At 40.5% G+C, this 24,414-nt stretch overlaps 2 protein-coding genes across 8 annotated transcripts in view; both read right to left on the bottom strand.

Moving 5' to 3' along the window:
• The window catches only part of USP54 (ubiquitin specific peptidase 54), a 93,499-nt gene extending 91,869 nt beyond the window's left edge, over positions 1-1,630 (bottom strand). For 3 of the 6 annotated variants that reach the window (XM_077784588.1, XM_077784589.1, XM_077784590.1), the window contains exon 1: positions 1,467-1,629. The gene's annotated coding sequence lies outside the window, so the exon portion shown is untranslated. Of the gene's footprint in view, positions 1-1,466 lie in introns of all 6 variants that reach the window. The other 3 variants (XM_021548725.3, XM_077784587.1, XM_077784591.1) reach the window with 2 other exon arrangements.
• Positions 1,631-8,219: 6,589 nt separating this feature from the next.
• Positions 8,220-23,945, bottom strand: MYOZ1 (myozenin 1). 2 transcript variants are annotated; one of them, XM_021548745.2, is made up of 6 exons: positions 23,756-23,945; positions 21,575-21,676; positions 20,485-20,666; positions 11,882-12,116; positions 9,616-9,775; positions 8,220-8,786 (listed from the first exon to the last, which is right to left on the bottom strand). In XM_021548745.2, the coding sequence occupies exons 2-6, from the start codon at positions 21,648-21,650 to the stop codon at positions 8,555-8,557; spliced, it is 885 nt and encodes a 294-aa protein (XP_021404420.1). In that variant the 5' UTR covers positions 21,651-21,676; positions 23,756-23,945; the 3' UTR covers positions 8,220-8,554. The 2 variants fall into 2 exon arrangements, with proteins under 2 accessions (XP_021404420.1, XP_021404424.1); XM_021548749.2 differs by lacking the exon at positions 21,575-21,676.
• Between the last annotated feature and the right edge of the window lie 469 nt (positions 23,946-24,414).

Raw genomic sequence — 24,414 nt, 5'->3', positions numbered from 1 at the left:
TGTTTTCTACACATGTATGTTTATAGAGCCATCAAACTCAATGAGCCTTTCAAGGTAACAAACTTTTTGAAGTTCCACAAACTGGGAAATAAACATACTTTCTCTTCTATGCACTGTCAATAAAAACTTGGCCTAAGAAGGCTTAATCCCTAATAACATCTCCAAGACTACACAGAGAAGGATTTAAATTCCCATTATCCTTTTTAACGAACTTGTGACTACAGTCTCAAAATAGACAACCCAGAACTGAGAGAAGAACTGGCATATTTCTTACCTGCAATGCATAAAAACAATGAACTGAAATGTTTTACAGCTGCCTCCAAAATGTCTCAATTCTCTGGGATAACTAAATTTGTCTGCACTGGACAAATCAGGCACACCCTTACTCCTCACTGCACCCCAAGAACACTGGGGCAAAAGACTTCATAGGTGACATTACCAGGTGAAAAAGAAACAAATAAGCAAAAAAATAAAGCTCCTATTTAATCCAGTGTGAATGATATGCAACATGCTTGATTAGATATGGTTTTGATTAAGTGATGGAATAGAATTTAGAGACTATCCTATCTAATTAAACTGCTATTATTTCTATCACTTCCTAAATGAGGACAGATTTCAACAGGCTGACAAATGTTTCTCAGCCCATAAGATTTTTTTCTAATTATTTTTAAGAGCTGTCATATTCATGGTGAGCTGTGTTACCTCACCAGTTGAGTTCTCGGCACAGCATTTCGTTCCTTTACTCTTGAAACAAACACAAGACTATCTATGTTGCTGCCGTTTTCCAAAACTGTTACTGAGTGCCAAGTATATTGCAGCACAAAATCTTTCCGTTGTAGATTTTTTAAGTCTGAAAAGTAGCACAAGCTTAGAGAAATTTTTTCACTACACGTCTTTCTTCCAAGCTGAATGAGAAATACAAAACTATTTTCCCTCCCTTTTCACATGCATCTTTTACCCAAAACCCTCAGAATTTGTTCTGAAAACTGAAAAGCTTTTTGAATATTTTAACAGACAAGATCACCCATTACAATACCCATAGGAAGGTCACAGAGCTGAAAGACCAGAAAGCCACTGTGCCCACAACTTTCTGAAAGCAGAGGGTGTATATTGTTATGGTTTCTATTTATGTCTGTAATCCTCCTGAATGTCCACTCATAATCCTTCTACTCAAAGAAAGGTTTCAAAAGAAATCCGACTCTGGCAAGGCAAAGAGCTTCTGCCTTCTTTTAAAAGGGGGGGGTGGGGGGGGTGGGGAAAGCACATGGTTTTGCCTACCAACATAGTAAATTAAATACTGAGGAGGTTATTCTAACCTCTAACAACAGCTCCAATGCAAGTTTAACTTTTGACGGCAGCGGATCACGCCTGGGTTATTAGCCAAGATAATACAACATCCCCGATTATTTCGAAGACCCCGGTAATCAAATACCTTTCTAGCCGCTAGCATTCTCGTTTTCTCGTACCTGCTACTCCCTTTCTCTTCTGCGGGCGTGCAGAGCGGAGGGGCCTCTCGCTCACGGTCCCGCCGGAGCTGGGCCGGGACTCGGGCCCGACCGGGTCCCGCACGGACCCCGCTGCGGCCCGGCCGAGCGGGCGGGGGCTGCGCCACGGCGCAGAGCGAGGTCGCCACCGGCGAGGCTGCGGGCACACGGTCAAGCAGCCAGTGAACAGCGGGGTCTGGCCGCGGTTCCGCCTGAGGGGCCGGGAGGGCAGGAGAGCAACCCGCCGTGCTCCGGTGGCGGCGTCAGACCCTGCCCGTCCCCGCGCGCGGCTCCCGCCGGCCGCGCTCATCCCCCGCTGCCATAGCTACGGGCAGCCGCGCCGCCGCCTCTCGCGAGAGCCGCCATCTTCCCGCGAGAGCCGCGGGCGGCGCCGGCGGCGGGCGCCTCCTCTGGCGAGGGCGCTGAGGCGGCGCGGCGGGATTGCCGGCCGCCGCGGGGCTTGGGCAGTGCTGGCTGCGAAACACGGCTGGAGCAAACACACAGCTCATACCTTGCAAAAGTTTGCTTGTAGTTCATGTGGGCTGAGTTAGCTGACAGGCTAGAGCCAAGACATGGCGTCTTCCAACAGCATGCGTACTTCGGGTGTGAATTAGACCATCTCAGGATGAGGGAAAATTGAGTAATGTATTTTAGAAACGTGTAGTGTGATTTTCTGAATACTAGACAATATGTAAAATTACTGTAAATCTCACATTCCCTGAACTGTGTCAACTGTACATTGCAGCCTCTGATTTTCCTGTCACCAGTTCAGACTGATCTTAATAATAACTCTGGTGACACCCAAGAAACGCTTTTCAAGCCGACTGAAATAAATCGGTGCTTCCCTATGAATTCAGGACCATGCATATAGAGAGAATCCGAGAAGAATTGTGGTGACCACCATTTCCACTTGGTACCTCAGTGATAGAGGTAAGAGGTTTATCCATACCTGGATAAACTACAATAGTAATTATTCAGACAGAAACATGAAGACGTGAAGGCTAATACATTTTCTTTTCTGCTCTTTTATTTCTGGTGTTCCCAGCATCTGAGAGGTACAGCTTTTGTAACAATTCTTAAAGAAATGCCGCCACCTCTGTAAGTGTACAGGAAGAGAAGTGAGTTGATGCATAGTGTTCTGCATCTAAAATATGTATGCTAGAATTTCCAGCTTCCAATAATTCAGGTATCCTGTTAGTGGTGTACCAGATGCACGGAGTGTGCCTGGGGGACTGGGACTGTTCTGCCTAGAGCAAACAAAGCACAGAATCTGTGAATATACATCTGCAATAGTGTTCATGCTGCTGTTAATATGGCATTTCTAACACCACTAAAAATAAAAAAATAGTTTGTGCATTTGGAAGAATATTTGTTTGTGTCTCCCCAACCCATTTCAGACTCTTGCTTTGGGAATCTAACCAACCATAGTGGAAAAAAGAGCAAATGAGGAAGGCCTCAAGCCTCTCTTGGGGGACCAAAGATAATTAAGAGAAACATTTAGAGAGAGTAGATGTAATGAAGCCCTGAATATGTGCTAGCTTCAGGCCCATGAAAGTAGGGGTGTGTTTGTAATAGAGTATGGAACTAATTGCATGTCTGAGCCAGGCACTGTGGGGTTTGACTGAAGCACTCCTCAGTGTAATTGAGTTTGTGTAGCATCTGTGAGCAGAGGAGGCCGGGTGCCACACGGCCCATAGCGTGTCCTTAGGCAGGCCAGCAGAAAGTTTTGTTTGTCTCTCCTTCCAGGGACCACTTTGTTTTCCCCGCAGTGAATGATGTATGATGGGATTGTTGCTTAAAGCAGGAACTTCTCCCAGTAAGAACACAAAGTCCACAGAGTCCTTATTTACCCTTTTGTGTAGAGGGATGTTTTGGAGCAGGAGTGCAGCATTGCTTAGTGGCCAGCTTTTTAATTGCTCTTTGTGTCCTCCTTGTATGCTTTTCTTCTCCTTAGTTGCAATGCAGGAACCTGGGGTAAAACAATGATGTCTGAGCCTGGGAAGAGTTGAGACCTTTGTCAGCCTTCTATAGTACAATTGCACTGTCTCTGTCTGAATTTCCAGAAAATATTTGTTCCCAGTAAGCCCTGTTACAAGAACCAGGAAGAATAACTATTTTGATTTGGCACCTGAAGAACTTATAACCATAAATTAATTTCATCTTTTGCATTCATTTGTTCACTCTGGATTTTTGAAAGGCAAATGTTTGTTATCATTCTGGCTTGAGCTATACCTAACTTCTTCTGCTCCAATTTTTTTAAAGGGTAGTGGTCCCTTGTCTGCAAATTTATTAGTATCAGTTCTCCCTGAAAGTATTTCAGATTATATTTTGTTTAAATGAAAAATTTATACAAAACATCACATAACATTTTAAAATTAAAACTCTGCACAAAACAGTTTGTTTCTTTTATTGTTACTCAAAAGATCAAAATAAACACACAAAAAAGAACCCTGCATAGTTGGACAACATGCATTAAAAGTTTTGATGTAAATAATGTTTCTAAAAAGTATAATTAAAAATCAAAGTAAGAGTTTATATTTAAGAATTTGCTTATTAAGCTTACTGAAGTTTAGGTTACATTTTAAAAGCACTGTTTCAGGGTTCTTTATGTAGTTCTCTTTCCTTTACTACATTGTCTTAATTTACACAAAATGTATTTGAGCAAGTACTTGTACTCCTTAAAGTTTCATTAAGCTATACACAAGCAGAAGATGATCGTCGAAGAGATAACACTGTGTGCAAAATACTTAGAGAGCAAGAACGTAAAGGCACTGCTAATTACTTACATTAACTGAATAGACTTTTACTAGTAGATATATGATTATAACTAATATAATCAATAATGTTTCAAATTCCACATACTCTCAATTCACAAAACTTAGAGCTCCACAAAATATGTGCAATCTGGCTCCTGTGTCTGCCTGCAAGTTCTTCTTGGTTATCTGTGGCCCTGGTCAGGCACATCTGCAAGACAAAATAGGCAACTTGTGTAAATTAGTTTATAACCTGCAATTTGGCCCTGGATGAGATTGCATATAAATGTCTTAATGTGCTGTGAGCCAGCAGGATGGCTTGAAAACTTCTAATACTGAATCAAGAGAGACTCGTATGTGCTGTAGTGGGCAGCAGTGGCTCCTGTAAGTTGCCAGAGGGTTAATAGCATTGTTATGCCAAGGGGAAGTCCTTTGGAAGTAGGATGTTTTCCAGATGATCACACCTGTAACAGTCTTCTGTGGAAGAGAACACATACTTGCAGACAAGCTAGTTAAGGGGAAAAAAACCTCAGTGCAGTGAATGTTCAAGCCTTGTGCCACAAAACTGTACGTCCCATGGAGGGACGGTCACGTGCAGACCTGTGTTCCATAACAGAAATACCATAGGCTGTCTGGTGCCTGCCAGCCTGCCATCTTGTGAAGAAAAGTGAATACATTTTATATATTCACAGTATGATTAAAAAAAAAAAGTCAAAAAGGCAAAGCACATATTCTCTTAACAGCCTGAAAGTCTCACTGATTTTATTTCAAAGAGAGTAAGTCTGATGCTAAAGCCATCTCTTCTAAATGATTTGTCAGTGATCAGTCAAACTATTCCCTTTGATTAAGGAATACAGTGGAGTCAAATGCAAGGTTTTCTGCACAACACAGAGAATCACCCATGCTAACTGTGCTACCACCTGCCAAATATTTATGCCATCAGCTATAAATTCAGACAAAGTTTTAAAACATCTGAGACCATATTTCTGGATAATAAAGCAGAGATTTTTTTTAAACGCTTTTTTTTTACATGAAAATGTGGGCTATTTTTTAATGCATTTTTACATGGCTTGGATTCTTTATAGTAGAATTTGTCTTCATGAGAGAAAGTTGTCAAAGCTTGGAAATTGTAAAATAATATTACTAGAAATGACAGTGTAAACAACTAAAAATATGAGAGCATTTTGTTTTGAATGAAAGATCTGAATGTCACAAAATTCTATGCAATTCAATTTTCAAGGGTGAGCCCCTCCTTATTAAATGGATTTTTAGCTGTTTTTCCATGGAATATAAGCTTAATATTCAGTATATCTTATATAAGGAAACTGTAGCCTTTTCAAGAGGATGAGCTCAATAATTTGTTCTTTTTTATCTCTAATTATGATGATCCTGCTTAAAAGCAGATGACTGACTTTCCATTCTGTAGCTTCTTCTATGTGGGAGAAAATCCACTGTAATTAAATCTAATAAAACCCTCTAATTCCCAATATAAACAATTCTGTCATAGACAATTCCTCTGAGTCGACATCACAGCCCAAGGAAAACAAAGAACAGGAGTTGTTTCTTACTTCCTTTTAAATATTAGATCATTATGGACAAACTTCTGCCCCAATTAACAGTAGCTGAAAGCCTTACTCAAAGTAATTATTTTGAGACAGAATTTGAATTACTGATTTTTCTCGTACTTGTAAAGTTACTTTGCACGATGACTAAACGAGCATGAAATTTAGGCTGTGTAAACAACAAGACAATAGTTGTCTGAATTGTTCTACAATATGTAGTGTTGTATTTCTCATTTTGTACTAGAAACAAAAGCATATAAATCCTGCTTGACAGGATTTAAGATTGGAGGTGCACTGGCAAAAGAAGAGCTATGTGCCTTATTAAGCAATGTACCAAAACTGAGGAAACAGCTTACAAGCATGAATTGTAGGAATATTATTAATACTTTTCAGTGATGCAATACTAATTCCAAGGACCTTGCAACATCTATCTCCATTAAGGGTTTGGGTTAATGGAGTGTGTTGACAAAGCCCCTTGCCCAACAGTGTATTGTGAACCAGACAGAGCTCTGGGTACATCCCCAGCCCTTCAGCTACCTGCAGGATCATGCTGCATTCCTTGTACCTGGGAGCTTTGAGACTACACCACCAGAGAGCACTGTGCTATTTCTGCACATCTTCCTTACCTGTCCTTGTGTGTTTAAGGACCTATTTTATTCCATTTTTTTTCCTATTATAAAGTAGGACTCAAGTGGTTGTTGTGATTCTACTGGAATTCCCAAACATTTTGCTGTTGTTGTCATGCATGCACCCTGTGTGCAGCCCTTGCTTGACCTGACTAAGCTCATCAGGGACCTTCACCTCACTTATGGCCCAGAAGTCTCTTAAAAGCTCAGATCCAGTCCTGGGGCCCTTTGTGTGAGTGATGTTGTTGAGCTGCTGGCCTGCACTCTTGTCTCCTGAGTGGACCTGAGACCTGTTCTGTGACTGTCTGGAGCAACCCCTCCTCAGAGAAGCCAGTCCTCTCTGCTCCTTGATATTCCTTAACTGGCCCATGATCTGGAATACCTGCTGCTGAAAATAGATAGTGACATATGGCTACCAAACTATCTTGTTTCTGCTATTCCTGACATATTTACCCAAAAGCATAATGTATTTCACTTTAAAAAAACCCAAAACATAATTCTATATTGCAATAGGATAAAATCTGTGTCAGAAAAGGGAAGGCAATCAATGGCTTATTTATTGGGAGAATATTTTGCTTTATATCACCTTGTTTTCTCTGAATTTCCTCTGACTTTCTGAATTTCTAGCTTTGTCATTGTGGATTGGTTTCTTGTATTAAAGTACTTTTGAACTGAAAAAGAAATCCATCCTCACTAATTACAATGCAATTGAAAAGGCAGATTGATTTAAAATACTGGAAAACAGCAACCTTATCTCCAAACAGAGCTGAAACAGAGCTTTTTCATTTTTGTTGAAATGTTCCTCAGATCAAAGTAGCATCTTAATTTTTTTAAGTTTAGTCACAGAACTGAGTTATGGATACCTCTTAATAATACAATAGGATATATAGTAAATGTTCTTTAGCCATTGCTAAAGAACATTTAGCAATGCTTATTATTAGCATAATTTTACAGAGATCTCACAGTAGCCCTGTCAGTAGCTTTATAGAGGTGTGTGATAAAGCCAGCCACATAACTATCCCAACAGAATAAAAATCAAATACACGGCTGTAGGAATTTCTAGACAAGAAGGAAAAACTCCTAAATTAGAAGTACTTCAGTGGAAGCTGTCCCCATGAATAAGCAGTTCAGCCCTGCTTACAGGAGGAAATGTTGAGGCACCAGAACAGAATTCCAAACCAGTATCCAGGCTGGAATTCTTTAGTGGTTTTCCACAGCTCCTGCCTTTCTTCCTATTTGTGTGGCATTGCTGAAACTACTGCAAGAAATGGAATAGACTTTGATGGTGTGTTTTTGAATAAGTAATGCACTGTGGTAGGTGTCAAATTAGCTCTGTTTTTATTAAAGCATTTGTTTTCTTGCTCTGTAACTATGGGAAAGCCATCTTATATGGGTGTGCCTCTGTTGCTTCCCAACCTATTAACTTTATGTTCGCTGTAAAAAAAATAGAAGAAAAAAAAAAAACTGCTTAAGCTGTCACCTAGTTTATACTCTGGAGAACTGGGGAATCTTAGGTGTCAGTGAGATACTTTAAGCTGTTTGTTTTGCTGACAGGCTGACTTGCTATTTCATTTCTGATGTTCTAATTTCCTCTCAAAGGCATTGCTCTTCCCCATCACTTTGGCAGTTTTTTTCCAAGCCATCTGGATGTACATAAACCTTATGACCATTCCCGTTAGTCCCTGATCTTTCGTCCCAGGCTAATAGTCTTGTGAGATTGAAACTTTTGTTGTTCCCCAAATGCTAATCCCCAAATTCTTTCAGCAGCACTTTTTAAGGAGAAAACACAAAAGCTGTTTTTCATCTTGGTGTTTTATTTCTTGTTAACACATGACAAAACAGGTTTATTATCAAACAGACAGGCAGCATGTAGCATTGCTAAACAGAAAAACACTTCCTTAGTCTTGGCCTCTTATGTGCTGGTGAATAAAAAGCAGCTTTTCCTCAAACTGTGTCTGATAGATTAACAATACAGTGAAGAAAAGTTTAGAACCTGCTTGGGACTTGTCTTGGCTACAGGCAAAAGAAAGAAAGAGCTAACAGAACTAGAGTTGCACTTTTCCACTCCTTACTATCAACCTGCATATAGAAAGGCCTGAGAAAAAAGGGAAGGTCTTGGCAGTGGGGATTTACAACTCTTCTGTTTCACCACTCATTGGCACATTGACTGCAGTCTGGTACTCTGAGAAGTCTCCTGAAGGCATCCAAGGAATTGGGGTTCTGTTGAAGGATGGTCTTTTGCTGAAATTTTGATTATATATCATGAGAGATTCTGGGAGCAAAGGGCAGATATCAAACTGAGGCACTTTGAAGGTCATCCGTTTGGCTGCTTTTTCAAAACCTCCATAAGGCATGGCAGTCCTGGCATAGGGGAATACATGGAGTTAGCAAACAGAGCATAGGTAAACAACAGGATTTACAAAATAAATACTCAAAGGTATCAAGATTATAAATTGTGCTGTTCTTGCGGCTGGCCAACATATCTCCATGAGAACATAGATGTATCCATTGTCCATGTACTAAAAATTATGTAAACACGCACACGCTGCTGTGTACTTCCTTCACCCTTGTTGCATCAATCTCCATCAAACCATACACACATTTCACACCTGTTAGTTTTCTGTACATGTAGCAGGCAGAGGCTGCATTATTGCAGAAGTGAGTGGGATGTAGGTTTGTTCTTGGTGCTGATGTCCTGAGGCTATGTCCTGACAAAATTGTATAGAGATTAACAAAAATTTGTTGCTGTCCTAGAATTATTTATGAAACTTCCAGTGTTTATCAGAAACAGCAGAAACACCCTGATTTGTGTATGAAGTGCTGTAATATCTGCAGTATATGGCCGCTGATGGCAAGTATTTTTCATGACCACTTGAACTTTAAAGGGTTGCAGTATAAAACAGTGGTAAACGACATCTCCTGGTCAAGAGAGAGAAAGAAAGGCAAATAGGATTAAAGTCCTCTTATCCAACTGGATATATTTTCTGTGCATAATCTGAATTAAAATCTCTAGTTCTTAACGTATTTTGTCTTTGTAGTCTTCCAAACATTTCATCCACCGGAGACTGTGCTAAGCAGAATGACATGCAGCTAAAACTTATTTACAGTGCACAAGACAGGAGGGCTATGGTCGGCATTATTGTGTTTTCTCTCGCTAAGTAAACTGCATTGAACATCTAAGAAGACTTACCGGTTAAAAGACTTGTAGTGGGGGAAATCAGCTTTGGGGCTGTATGACAGTAAGTCCATGGAGAACTGACTTTTGTCTTCAGGGCTGATACCCATCGCTCGTTCCCAAGGGGAAATATAAGTTTTAAATATAGTAACTTTTTTGCCTCCTGACTTCCCATCTGTAAACAGAGGAAGGTAAAGCAGTCTAGTTAGAAGGCACTCTTCTGTCTTCTGCTACTGAAGTTGAGGCACCAGCTTTGTTTCCAGATTCTGTAACTCCTATATCAATACAAGCTTTTATAGTTAGATTTCTGTTTTAAAAAGACAATCATACACCACTTCTGTCCTTATCCGCAAAAGCAGATAGTACCATAGTCTAAGAGCCACTCATCCAGAAACTTGCATTAAAGTGTGTATTTGGAAGCTAATTTTTCATTCTTCTTTTTGGTTGCTCACACAGAAAGAACCAAAGTTCTCACCTCATCATCTCTTCCACTAACAGGGGAAGCTTTATATGTGGAAAGATGTTATGTAATTTCTTCATTTACTTTTCTTTATTTTCTGTCAGATCGTAGGAGACATGACATGGCATTTTCTTTGTGATTACATGAACAGACTTTCATCTTTTTCCCCTTCTGAACTGGGATGTTAGAGACAAGTCTGTCTCAATCACCTCAGGATGGCTAAAATCAGTTTGCAAATATTACGTGGTATCTCACTTGAAGTTAAAATCCTATCAGTGACTAGAGCTGCACTTTGTTGTAAAGTCAGACACTTGATTGCTAGAAATTTTAGATTAGCTTCCAGCTGCTCCATTAAGCAAATGAGTTTAGACAAGGGATTTCATTCTGCATTTCCCTTCCCTTTCTTTCCCTTCCCTTGCTGTGTATAATACCACCTTGCTATTGATATGTATTGATTGTATTGATATGTAGCACACTTATAATATTTTCATCCTTCATAAAACTTAAAACTCTTGAGCAATGACATCTGCTTAGCTTGATTAGGGCAGATGAGAATAATAGATTAATGGAGAGAGACATTCTGGTGCTTTCATGGTGCTACATTTTGTGTAGAGAACAAATCCTTATGAAGTAAGTGACAAAGAATGAACAATATTATCTGAATCTGAATCTTTCTTCTTTATCATACCTCCTTTGTTTGTCTTGTTTATTTTAAACCATACCAAGTCCTGGGGTTCCCTGCTTTCAAAGACTTGAAAACATTTACAAGAATCTAATTTTCATTTAAAAAAATAAAAACTCCACCCTTTTTTCTGAAGTATTTAAACTAAGCCGTTTACCAGCAAATTGATTGCTAGAGTTGAAACATAAAAGTAGGGGGGATCTGTCTCTGCAGTGAAAGCTATAGGATGATATTAATTCTCCTTCTCCCGGCACACACAATAACAATGAAGAAAAATCTCCTGTAAAAAAGCTATAAGAGTTTATACAGATTGCTTTTTCACAGGAAATGTAAAAGCTGATTTCAATATAAAATGCACATTATTCCAGAATGTAAGTGAAAAAACCTTGGATTTTACAAGTCATTCATTTGGTTACTTGAGGCAGTTGTTCCTGGTTCCAAAACAAATTTGATAGTTTTTTTGTAAAAACTTATAGGGACTGTTAAAATTATGATTTTATCTGCTGATTCTTATACTAGCTATTTGTTTCTAGAGATTTCTGGCCGAACTAAACAGAGGATAAAATCAGGCAAAGACAAAATTGAATTAAAACTGCTTTTACTCATAAAGATATTGCCTCAGTGGCCCAGTGGTGGTTACCAGATTACTTTTAGAAATATTGCTGTTCCTTTCTGAAGGTTATCCAAAACATGTTCTTTGTTCAGGTAGAAGCTTTGATTTGAAATCAGGTCTCAGATATTCAAGTCTGATACTCAGATCAGACTACTTATCTAAAGAGTTAATACCACTCTCTCCAGTAGTGGTCAGTGTGAAATCTTTGAAAGGAAGGAGTGCCACACTGGCATGGCATAGCTGTACTGGCCTACTGCTCAACCAGCCTTAAGAGGTCAGCAGATAAATTTCCTGTAATTTCTGTGGTCCAGTCAAGGTGGGTATTTCTGCCTTCTGTTTGTGGTTGAGCAACACAGAAGTATACAAACAAAACCATCATACAAAAAGCAGTTCAACTCTTCTAGGCTTTACACTGGAACTTTGTTTGGAAGAATCCAGGTGTTAGATTAATTTGCTTGTCCTTAGGAGTAGGCTTGGCATGTGGTCTGATAGCTTTAGTTTCTTATTCTTGCAGAGAGATACTTGCCTTTGTCAGTACCATTGCCTCCTTCTCCACCACTTCCAGATGATTTGCCTGCCTGCTCCCCTTCACCATCTCTAGCACCTCCTCTGCTTCCAGGCCTGGGAGGGACCCCGGGATGCTGCTGCGTGCTGGAGCCGTGCTGCCCAGCTGGCATTCCTCCTACCATCCGCCCATGGGCATAGCCATGAGCATCTTCCCCATAGCTCCCTCCTGCTGGGATGAACTTCTGAAAGTGATCCTAGGGGAGGAGAAAAAGTGGTGGTTGAATCTCTGTTACAGGGCATGGTGTATTCATGTTTGCAGGGCTGGGTCCCAGAATGTAAACTCCTGAGTCTCTGTGATCTGACCAGTTCTGTGTCTCTGTTACAAAGCCAGTAACAGAACTTCATGTGAGTTATTCCCTTTATTCAGTATAGCAGCAGCTGTGGAACAGCAGAAGTGGCAATGGAAGCATACTCGCCTCATAGGCATTTTATGTGATCAGAGTGTTGTTGTCCCCAACAATGATGACTATGAAATAGAGGAGGAGGGGAAAAGAAATTTAGCTTTTGCCAGAGCAGATAAAAGTCCAAACAGAAATAACATTGGCTAACCTGTGGAAAAGCAAGCTGGGCAAGAAAGTGTTTTCATGTCAAAGTTAACATAACTCCAGCTCAGTTACAGTGTGGGAATTAAGTTTTACAGGCCACCAGAACAGGAGGATATCTGTGACAACACAAAAGCCAGGGAGATACCTGCCTTTTTGCTTGTTTTCCATATATATGAAGGTCTGCTTGGGGAGGAGAATTTACATGTTGAGAAAAACTGGAGAGATAGCACCCTGGGAAAACAGAAGATACTTCCTGAAGACCACAAGAGGGAAATGACAAAAAGGAAGAATTTTGTTTGTATTAGTATGTGAATTAGCAAACCAAATCTAACCAGTGACAGGGTAAGAAAGAAAGAAAGTTGTATCCATTGATAAAATTAAATTGGTCTTATTCTGCAGACCATTTACTCTCCCTTGGTCAGGCTAGAAGGCACAATCTTTGCAGTATGTAGTAAAAGAGCAAACAATCCATGGAGGAATTATTGACCTTATGGTGTACATTTTGGCACAATACCCTGTCTTTGCATGCCAAAACATTAATAAATGCTTGTATGGAATAGAAACTGATACAGTATGTTTTGAAAAATGTTTCATATATTGGTCATAAGGGACATCAAAACTTTACTCCTATCAGACTTTAAAAGGTATCTCTTGTGTAGTACAGCCCACACAGCTATATAATACAAGTAACCTGGGTTATGTATCACATAACCTTTCCTGTTGCACTAGGAGATTAGCTATTAGATGCACAAAGATGCAACAAATACACTTGAATGACACTGAATGAGTCTGTGGTTCCTGATGCTGTGGTTCTACTTGCATAAATTAATCTCAGGCAGCCTCAGAGATAGCTCTTAAAGGGTTAAGGCTTTCTCAGGGCTCTTACACCTAGCACAGCTTAGCAAAAAGAAGCTTTCCAGGCTGTAAACAGGCTTCCAAGGCCAGCTGTTCAGTCAGCTAAAAATAGTCAAGAAGTGAAAACCCCACAAGGCTCAAGGCAGAATTAGCTAACCCTCTGCTCCCTGTGTCTCCCACAACAGTGTCCAGGGTTTCACAGCAGGTCACCAGGCTGCAACCCAGGCAGACAGCCAGCTGCAGGCTGAAGTGGCAGAGCTGGTGCCCCCAGGGCCTTTAGGGACTGTCTGTCCTTCTCCTAGCTGCAGGGAATTCCCTTTTTAGGAACACAGGAGATAATGTTCCCGTGAATGTCAGGAAGCACTGAGAGGGGAGAGGATTGTAAGCATTAAGCTGTACACAGGAGCTAACAGGGCAATCTGCTCAATTATGTGTGGCAGCTATGTAGCTGTAAAAAGGCAAACTGAAAAAGGGTATTTTGAAGGTTAGGGGTCAGAATGAGGTTATTTTCAAAATTAATATATATATACAAAGGTAATGCTTCTTCCGACTTGCTAGCTACTTTCAAACCAGAATTTGCATCTGTTTTCCTTCAAGTTTCACCCATGCTGTGTGCCTTTTCTGAGAATTAAATGCTTATTTCTCCTTTCCTGTGGTTACTTACATGCCTCTCCTGCAAGAGAAAAAATGTCACAAAGCATCAGCATAACGTGAGCTGCAGTAAAATGGACTGTTTTGTTTCTGCTTACAGCAGTATTTGATGTGACTAGGGAGGGGCATCATTGTCATCTGGTGTTATTTTAAATTGCAGTATTATCATTAAGTAGGAATGAAGTTTCTCTGGAACAGAAGGTCTGTATCAGGAAAGCCACTCCTAAATCTTATTTAGCTGCAAATTAAATTAATTTGATTTGCCTTAAGCTAGTTTATCATTCTTCATGGCCCTGCTGAGAAAACATCTGATCTGCTAAAAGTAGGCAACTCTGTTTAGATAGGAAGGACGTATTTTCCATGTAACACCCCAGTCTACTCACCTGCTAGAACAAAAATTTAATTTTCTTTAGTTTTGGTCACCACAATTGTTTGTCTTAGCTCAAATTAATGTGAGGCAAAGGGAAAATAATCTTTTTGAAAGATTTTCCAATACAGTGGAGCTCAGGAACGACAGCCTCAAGCAGGACTCTCAACATAGTCAAAGTTGCATAGGTACAGCTTTGCCTCCAGTACTTAGAGCACACCTCTGATCAGAGTTTTAGAGTGGAATGTTAGAGTTTTGGACCTCACACTTGAGGAGAATGCATGTCTTGGGCCACTGCTAGCATCATGTGGAACTTTTACATACATACATATTCACATCATAAAACCAGCCTCTCAGTTAGTACTGATTGACTGTGTTGGTGAGAGTTCCAGGAGAGGAGTCCAGGAATGTCAATTGAGATGGCTGACAACCTGCTCCTGTTGGGTGTGGGGATAGATTGCTCCTCCTCCTCTCTGTGCGTTGTTGGAGGTAGTGGATATTATCAGTCCCTAGGCATCCCTAAATCCACTCTAATAAGAGAACACTTGTTGTGAGTACACATGATGGGTCCCCTGGGTTGGCTAAACAAATTTGGCTCATGTCTTTGAAGCCCTTAGTGCTAGCAAGTGCCTGCTCTTGCAGGCTGAGTGCTTATATGGACAAATTCTGAATTCTCTGGAGCATGTGCCTAATAAAAACTAGATAATGAAAGATGATCCAACTAATGGAGCTGAGATCTCTGAGTATCTCAAGGCCCTGACGTCACTGCAGGCACTCCCCAGGAAAGACACTGTGTGCTTCAGCTCCTTGCTGTGCCCTAAAGAAAATGATTGAGGCCACCAAATGTGTTTCTATTTCCACCTCACTGATAAAGAGCTCCCCAAATGTTTGATGCCTATGCAGTTACTAACACTTCTGAAGTTACTGGCCTGCATCGTCTCCGTGGCAGCCACTCAAATGCCCCTTAATGGTAGGATGGGAGATTTAAAATTCAGACACTTGGAGAGTCTCATAGACTGCCTGCTGTTTTTATCAAAGCGTGGGCCTCAGTCCTTCATTTGGAATTGCATAGCCTTAAACCTATGACTCATTTTTTAAAAAAGGGTGAAAATAAGAAGCTGTTGAAGCATCTTACACTATTTTTCTTTTAAACTTGCTGCCCCAAGAAGCACAGCAGGTTGAGCTCCTGCTTTCTATTTCCAGGTCCATTTCTGACTTGCTGTGCAATCTTAGGCAAAATATTTTTTGCCTCTGTGCCTGAATTTACCCATCTAAATAACATGAATTTTTATCTAATGCTGCCCAAAATTAGATATATCTTATTTGTATATTTTATATCAGCTTTGCCACATTTTCTTCATGGATGAAAGACATTTTGTTTCAGAATTTTGGTCCAGAGTTTTCTCACAGTGCTTCAACAAATTGCTGTGGAAAATAAAAGGCTCTTTTTTTCTGTTACTCTGCTTTTTCCATTCCAGTTGCTTTTTGAATAAGAATGCATCAGATTCCACATCCACTCTTACACAGCTTTGGGTATAGTGGGACCTCTAGGTGTTCTGCACCAATGCAGCTCCAGTGCAGCAAGGCTCATTTTGTTAGAGGAGTTACAATCTTACCCAGTTCGCTTCACTTAAGTGATAACCTGAGACTTGTATTTTAGCCTGAAATTATCCTGTAATGTTCGCTCAAGAGGTTTAACATTCCATGCAGAACAAAAAAAATATTCTCCTAACATTTCCCCTTTAACCTTACCTACCACTGGTCTAAGTGCATTCATCTAAGTACATTAAGGGGCATACAGAGCCATCACTGCATGCCCCTGTTATAAACCAAGCAGCTGCATGATAACATTTCTCCATCGTTTTCCTTCAGACACTGTATCATGCCTGGCTGTGTAAATCTCTGAGGCAGGTTGGTGGTATACTGCTGTCTGCTGTGAAGCATCACTTTTGGTTTGTAACATAATCACTTCCATTTTCTTCCTGCTGCTTCTGCCTGCTCTGAGTTCTTGTCCAGCACTGAAAAAAGTACTAACTCCTGCCATCATCCAAAAGAGCAGTAATCCAATTCTTTAGACTTCTTATATTTTGTTTCACAGTTAGTATCAGCTTAAAAGAGACCTCTTGACCTGAAGTCCAGCAGAAATTGCCAGCACATTTTAGTTTGTTTTCATACAAGCTTTGCCATGACTGGAAGCTGCATTTATTTTATCTTGTGGATGAGTGCACCAAGGTGGGGATTTTGGTTGTGGGTCAGTGTGGTTTTTGAGGTACTACTGCTCAAAATTTTATCTCTAGATATTGGTTATTTTACCTTCCTAATTGTTTTAAGATCTGATAATAAAACATAAAAAGGAGAGGGAAAAAAGGAAGGTCTCCTGTGACCCAAATCAAGCTACAGGTTTTGACTAGCAGAAGGACCATATTTAAGGATTCTTAGTGGAAGAAAGAGTAATGGCAACATCCAAGACACATAACTATGTCTTTGTTTTCAGTTTTCTCCTAATAATACCTGGCAGCCAGGTGTGAGAAAGTTTCCACCTGATGACAGCAAGCTCTTATACTGAGGTTCAAAAGCAGAGGTGGGATGTCAAAAGGAGTTAGCGTTATAATGAGTGAGGCTGCAGGGCTAAGAAATACTGTTTCACATGATCTTAATGTGTTTGAGGCCAAACAAATTTAGCATTATGAAGGAAAGGTATATGAACTGCTGATCTACTAGCTGCTGAACAGTGAAGTGAAATTTAGGAGATCCAAAGACAAGACAGAGATCCTATCTGTGATTTTGGATGACTCATAAATCTACCCTATGTTTCAGTTTCACTGTTAAAAAATAAATGTAGCGATTTCCCTCATTCTCTAGTTGGCCAGTAATAGAGCACACAGCAAGATAGGATTTCATCATGGTCTTTAGTCAGTAATAAATTATATCTTGCAGCTCCACAATGAAATTGAAAATATTCTCTGAGACATGGAGAGAATCAGAGTTCCTGTGGGTGGCACAGCCTGAGGTAAGGAGAAGAAATCCTGCATCTGGTTTACTAGACGGGGTTCAGAAGAGCCCAGCTTTTTCAGTGCAGGACCAAACAATGAGGATATTGCCCAAATTCTCCCTGTTTGGCAGGATATTGGTGTCAAACTCACCCCTCCCTAAAACCTTCTCCTTGTACTGTATATTTGCAAGCAAAGAGAGTCACAGTATTGAAAACAGCTCTGCAGTAGGTAGTGCATTTCATTTTACTCATGTTGGGGATGGTCAGTCCTTTTGAACTGGGGCTTTAGCTGCTGTTTGCCTTTAACTGGGTGGGTAGAGCTGCAGCAGTGACGGAGTGACGGGTTTTCACTTTTGCATGGAGCTGTCTGACAAACATGTACACACAATAGATACATTTCCTCTGCTACCAGTAAGGAAGATCTGATTGTCCAGTGTGAATTTTTGGCTGGAGGAAAAGGAGGAGGAGAGAAGCAGAAGGGTGGGTCAATGACACATGACTGCTGAGATCTTCTCCCTTGTGTGGAAGGTTTATGGCTACAGCACAGGCTATTCTGGAGCCCCTTATATGGTTTGGATTTATTTTTAATGACCTTTCTCTTTGTGTGTTTTTATACTACATTATCTTGCTGGTAAACTTCTTCTGTGAGAGAGAAACAATCCATACTCCAACCCAGACCTGCCTTGCCCTGCTTTCTTAAGTGTGTCCTGAGAATATTTTAGGACAAGACAGTTAAGAAATCTATGATATAAAAGCAGAAAACCCACCAGCAGCTTCAAATTCCTTCTCTGTCCCATAGCCTCACAGACACAAGAACTTCTTTAGGATGAGGAGCAAAGGACATGGAAGTTAATTGGGAGAGGGAAGTAACTGGGTGTAGCAGTAAGTCTTCTTACTCTGCCATTATCTTCCCCACACAGTTATCTTTTGATAAGCTTTCTTTTCTGCATTTGTCTTTGAGGAGATAGAGGGGCAAGAAAGGAAAAGAAAGCTAATCATATACTGCAATCTAAAGGGCTTTTTGGTAAGAGTTATTTGTGTTAAGGTCAGGCACTGTCTTGATGGTTTGGAAGATAACAAATTACAGATCTGTTGCCTTTACCTGCTCAAGAGCACCCAGCTCTCTGAGACAACGACTCAGTTGCTGCGATTGCTCAGCTTTTCTTAATAATCTGACTGCAGCAAAGCTGTTCACTGGTGCTGCCTGCGGTGATGAGAACAGTTACCCACAAAGGCAGTGGATGCAACCAGTGAGCTCGTGGGGCAGCCAGAAAACAGTAACAATTATGTTTTAATCTTGCTAAACTGACCCCAGGCAAGGGCTGAAGTCTTCCTGCACTGACCAATGGAGTTGTGTTATCTGTTGTCTCTCCATGGATGTGGAGAGAAGACTTGTAAGCAAATCATGGAGGATTTTAAGCAGAATGCCAGCTGCTGTTTGGAGACCATGCCATGGTTCTCCTACAGCATAGCAATAAAGAAAATCCTAGCTTTTAAGAGTATTTTCTAACCCCCAACTACATTTTCTCATAGCACAGGATCTTAACAGTCATGTTAAAGGATCTTGAGAGCAGATGTGCTCTTACAAAAGAGAGAAATCCACTACAAAAGGGGTATGGAGTGAAAGTATGGCACAGATAAATAAAGTAGGAAAAGCTGCTAACAAAAGAGAAGCAATTGTTATCAACATTTGTAATGTTAGTCGTGGAGTGACTGTGCATGTCCAGTCTTGAGTCAGCTGGTCACAACTTTTTTGGTTTTGGATTGTTCTTTTTGGACATTCTTTAGTGACACACAAATTTTTGACACTTTGGACTTTAGCCTTTTAATTACATAAATTTATTATTTTCTCACTTCTCACTGCATCAGATTCTCACATATGAACTTGGCCCTCATATGTTTTAGGAACTCTGAGATTGCTGAGTTTTTATTAAAACAGCATGCATTTCTCTAGGCTGTTCATCTGTGGAGTACGAAGTTCAATATACCATTCATTCTCACATTCTTTCTAGGAGATAATTGACTGAAGAAATGAACTACCTAAAGCACAAAGAGATGAAGAAACTGACCAAAGTTTAACATCACAGGATATGCTTGTTATATCTCTGGTCTCTCATTCTTCATCTGTAATCTTACTGTTTAATTTAAACTTTTTTTTTTTTTTGTTAGGCATCTTTCCACATTCTGATTTTTAAGTTGTCATTTCTAGAAGTGAACCCCAGATATTGTCTTATTGCTGCTTTTGAAAACATCAGAATGCTAAAAGATAGTGTGTTTTTGTTTGGCAAAACATTCTCTTCAGCTTAACTTTTATTGTTTTCCTTGAGCTTCCTTGGACTGGAAAATAGATGCCATAAAGTGATAAAATGTCACCAAACCAACTTTAAAGAACATCAGAAGATGTTCAAAATGCATATGAACCTTAACCATTTTCTAATTGTTTTACTGATTTCTGATAATCATGTGAATAGAGTTTCATATGTAAACGTTTAGGTGCCTTCAAAAAACTTTACACCTGCAACTAGCTGTAGAAAGGAGTTTAAATAACAGTACTAATGCAGAGGAAAGAGAAAAGAAAATTAATGTCTGTATTTATATGCCATATCTGAAAAGAAAATGTTTTAGAGGAAAACAAGCTGGGGTTCTAGCAAATTAACTGAAAATATTTCAGAATCAGGTTAGAGGTTTCACTTGTGGAACTTGCAGATATTAGCAGAGGACTCTGTCCAGCAGAAGGCATAAAAGTATCCTAGATTAAAAATAGCACTGAGTCTGCTGGAGCTGAAGTCAGACCTGGATGGATCATTGCCATCATGCAAAGAAGAAATGGAATGGGTACAAAACCAATTAGCCCTGCCCTGAGTTCTGAGCACTTGCCAAACATGCAGCCTTCCTTCATCACTCAGTACTGAATTTTGTCATGCTTCTGTATGTGTGATACCAAATATTTGCCAGAGGAGACTAATGCTGATGCCAAAAGGAAATAAAACTTGTGTATTTATGTAATTTTGTTTTCTTCTTTCTCTGCTTTGCTAGTAGACCCTCCCTATCCCCTGCCCACACACATTAAAACAGAAGAGATCTTGGGCACACTCCATTCCTGTTTTCCCTGAGTGTATGGAGTAGCATTTTAATCTTAATTTTCAACTTACCACAGAATTGTCGGTGAAGGCATCAGGGTTATTCTCATAAATGAACTTCTCCACTCTTAGCTGACGTAATTTGAACATCTTGGATCCTTTGTTAGTGAGGAGAGAAAGCTCTTCTAGCATCACATCTCTGGGGATGCTGATCTTCTTCCCCAGGTTCAGCTTGGACACCTCTTGTGGCATAGCTACAAAACATGTACAGTGGGACATTTTAGGAAGTATTCTGGTCTATGACTTTTGTCTGTTGCTTCCTAGCATCAATAGTGACTTCAAGCACCCAAATTATCTTCTAAATTAAGATTTTAGGACATTATCTATGCACCAAGTTTTTACATTGATGACACTTTGGATATAGCTATTTGGTATTTACTCTGGTCTGCAATCAAGGCAAATCTGCAGAGAGAAGTTACATAGGGGTGGATCTAGATGGGTGTCTGCCACATCTGAAGCATCTCAGTCAGTGCAGCAGGATTTCTTGGTACTGCCTCAAATGTCTACTTTTCCAAACCTCTGAAACCTTCCTCATGTTGTCAAAAGTAAAGAAAATATAAAGACATCACACTATTTAAAAGTTACCCTACATAATATACACATATTCTGTAGAAAAAAAATGTTCCAGGTTATATTCTTCCTGCTCTATTAACTTCTCTAAGAGCTTTTGTCTTTTTCAGTAATGAGTGCTGGAATCAAAGAAAGTCACACAGTGAGAAAACAAGTGTGAGACCAAGGCTGTAAGAGAGAGAACGACATAGAATCTATCTAGGCACTGCAATATTGACACCTGTAAAAGATCATGTTTTCTGTCCATTTACACTAGCGTGCATCCAAATTAATGCTGCAGGTGAATACAAGTTTTCAGAGTGCAATCTAGGTTGACTTTTGGCCTGAGTGTGTGCAATGCTTTTCAGCTGTAAGACAGATAATGCGATGTGGTTGAAGGCTGGGCTTCAGTAAAATTTGTGGCTCTGCCTCCTGGTATGTTTACTGCATGTCTTGCTGTGGGAGTTCAGTTAGGCAAGGTGTGAAATTTTAAAGGCTGAAATTCAGGTTGAAATCCAAACAATTCTTACATGTGCAGTTTTGCATATCTTACCTTCATGTGTCAGCTTCCCAATGAGTTTAGTGGACTTTTTCCTTTTAACAGGAGCAGGAGTCCCTGCAAGGGGCATTCCCACAAAGGGTTCTCTGCTTTGCTCTAAACACACAAGGAAATGGAGAATGAAACACTGGAAATGTATTTCTTGCCTCTCTTTTAGTTGCCATCTACAGGTAAAAGATACACAGCCTTCCTTTCACGAACAGGTTATTTTCTATCCCTTCCCCATGATGGTGCTAGTGGAAGGTATAATCCCATACAGGATATCATCAGCAGGCCATTCTGGGGTTCTCTGGAGACTCAGCATTCTGACAAAATATGGTAGCAGATCCCAGCAGAAGCATTGCCAATGTGTCCTATAGCACTGTCATCCAAAAGAGGCATTTTAATTGCAACAAGGCAGTCTCCCAGAATCCACATGTGCTGTAAGGATACTCTGTTGTCATCTTATGCTGCAGTAACAGGATGTCACTTGGAAAATTTGCTCTATGATGCGATGTTATAACAACATGCAGTTATCATCGATGGTAATATATATTTTTGGATAAAGATTTCAGGTCTGTCCATGTGTTATTTGGAGTGCTTTGCATCATGTGCAGTTCTGACTTGGATATTTAGATAGTTCTTTTAGAATTAGAATAGGTATTCAGAAAGTCACCAGACTGCAAGTTTGGAAGGGAGAAAAAAAAGAAACAAAACAAAATTCCAAGTAGTTCTGTCTTTTATGACTGCTACTGTTTTGTTACAGAAGGGCTGGAGGAGGAAGGCACAGGAAAACCTGTTAAAGTTGTTTACCCAATTCGTTTTAAGTCACTTGCATCTGTCTCTATGTATTGGTCTTATCCCATACCATTTGAAGGGGGAAAGAGGAAAAGAGGGAGATTTCTTCTGCTACAGTGTTCCCCATGTCTGTCCCCAAATAGGATGAGAGATCTGAACTGCAAAACCAGGGAAAATCAGGAGCAATCTCAGCAATTCCATTTCAGGCAGGTTTTGAGAATCCTTCTTAGGGGTTATTACACATAATGTAAGTAGAGCAAGTGTCTTCCTTCACTTCAGCACTGTCCATGCCCAAACAACAGCGTACAGGGGACAAATCCCTACCTAATATAATGCAATACAGTACAAAGAAAAATGGGCAAAGACCCACTGGCTTCAGCTGCAGCAATAACTAACCACCTCTGTCCTTGTGATTCTTTGTACTTTACTTGCTTAAGATTTCAGAACTGAAAAACTTTGAACTATGAGTTATATTTTAAAATTAGCAAGCAAACAGCTGTAACTGGAAGTTTCTATACTACTCTTCTGATGAAGACATTTTTATCTCCTGTATATTCTGAAGTATCATTCCACCATTACTTCTTTTGCAACATAATTTCATGTGACGGAGTTGTGATAACTGTTAAAAGAAGCCCAGCCACAGCAAAACAGTGCCAATCACATTGGCAGATACTCACTTGGATTAGTTTTTCTTTCAGATTTGCAAGTTTTTCCTTTTACTGAGATGCTGCCTGTGTAATTCACATCATAAATGAGCCCATCCTGTGGTACTCCCAAAGCAAGTGTGAGCAGGTGCAGCCATGACGCACACACTGCACATTCTCTTTAAGCAGCCAGACATCTGCTTGGCTGTATAAAAGAAGCAGGCCCTGCTTGACAGGAAAGGGGCAATGCTGCCAGGAAACAGCAGAGGTGACAGGTTATGGCCCATCTGATGGGTCCTAAAACTCACAAAACAGAGAGAATTTATCTGTATGCCACATGCATGGACCTCCTGGGGCAAGGCAGAAAGGGACAGCCACAGTGGAAAGCTGTGCTCCTCACACTAATTCCCAAGCAGCAGTGAGGACAAGTCTATCCCATTCTGCCATACTTCTTTACTAATCCAGCAGGATTAGCTGAATTTGGTCTCGTATAAGGAAAGGGACAGCAGTCTCTCACTATGGACAGGGTCCAGAGTTACACTGCTCTCTCAGCCCTCCCAGAAGCTGCTGGAGCCTCAATCCCCATTCTCCTCACTATGTCATACACAAAGCCAGGGCTTTTCTCCCTCAGCTCTTTCCCCTTCTTCAATTCTTCTGTCTTTTTGGGCACTGATCTTTGCAGCATTGGTGCTGCAAGCCAAACCAGTCTTTATTTCTCCAGCACCTACACTGTTTTGCTGCCCGGTTGACTCACCTCAGGCTTGCAGTGCCAGGCTCAGACCAGCTCACACACCTGCCCCAGTGCTCAGCAGTGGCTGCTTCCTCCCAGCCTGTCTCTGGCTGCTGCCTGGGGAGGCTTGTCCAGCAGCCTCCCTCTCCCAGGGTGCCTGGGTGCAGGGAAGCTCTGCCCAGCACAAAGTGCTGATGCAGAGTGCTGTGAATTTGACTCCTGAAGACTGCTCGCACAGGCATCCTGCAGTTATTAATAGCCAAAGGCCTAGAGTCTCAGATAGCACTGCTGCCATCCCTGAGGAGAGGGAAAAAGAAAAGGTTGCACCTCAGGTCTCCTGCAGTCACTGTCTCAATGCCCAGGAAGACCAGGCCCTCCATAGGCAGCTCACTTCTTCCTCCTCTTTGTTCAAATAAATATGCAGTTCCTCTTCCTATTGCTTTTTGATGCAATTCATAAAACTTTCCCAATATCCTGTTTGTCCGTAATGCCTCAAAAGTTACCTTGGGTCTTGCTCTGTTTTATACCCTCCTTCTACCCCTTCTTAATCATTCATCCCAGTGTCCTCTAGGCTGTCATACATATATCCTAAAATGCTTCAGATAATACAGAAACAAAATAATGGCATGCATGAAACAAGAAGTAGTAAGAAAAAACACAAAGTCTAGAAAGCTATTTACAGA

This window comes from Lonchura striata, chromosome 7, assembly GCF_046129695.1.
Source record: "Lonchura striata isolate bLonStr1 chromosome 7, bLonStr1.mat, whole genome shotgun sequence".
Taxonomy (NCBI): domain Eukaryota; kingdom Metazoa; phylum Chordata; class Aves; order Passeriformes; family Estrildidae; genus Lonchura; species Lonchura striata.
The sequence above is the reverse complement of the archived record's forward strand: the minus strand, read 5'-3'. Positions and strand labels throughout refer to the sequence as shown.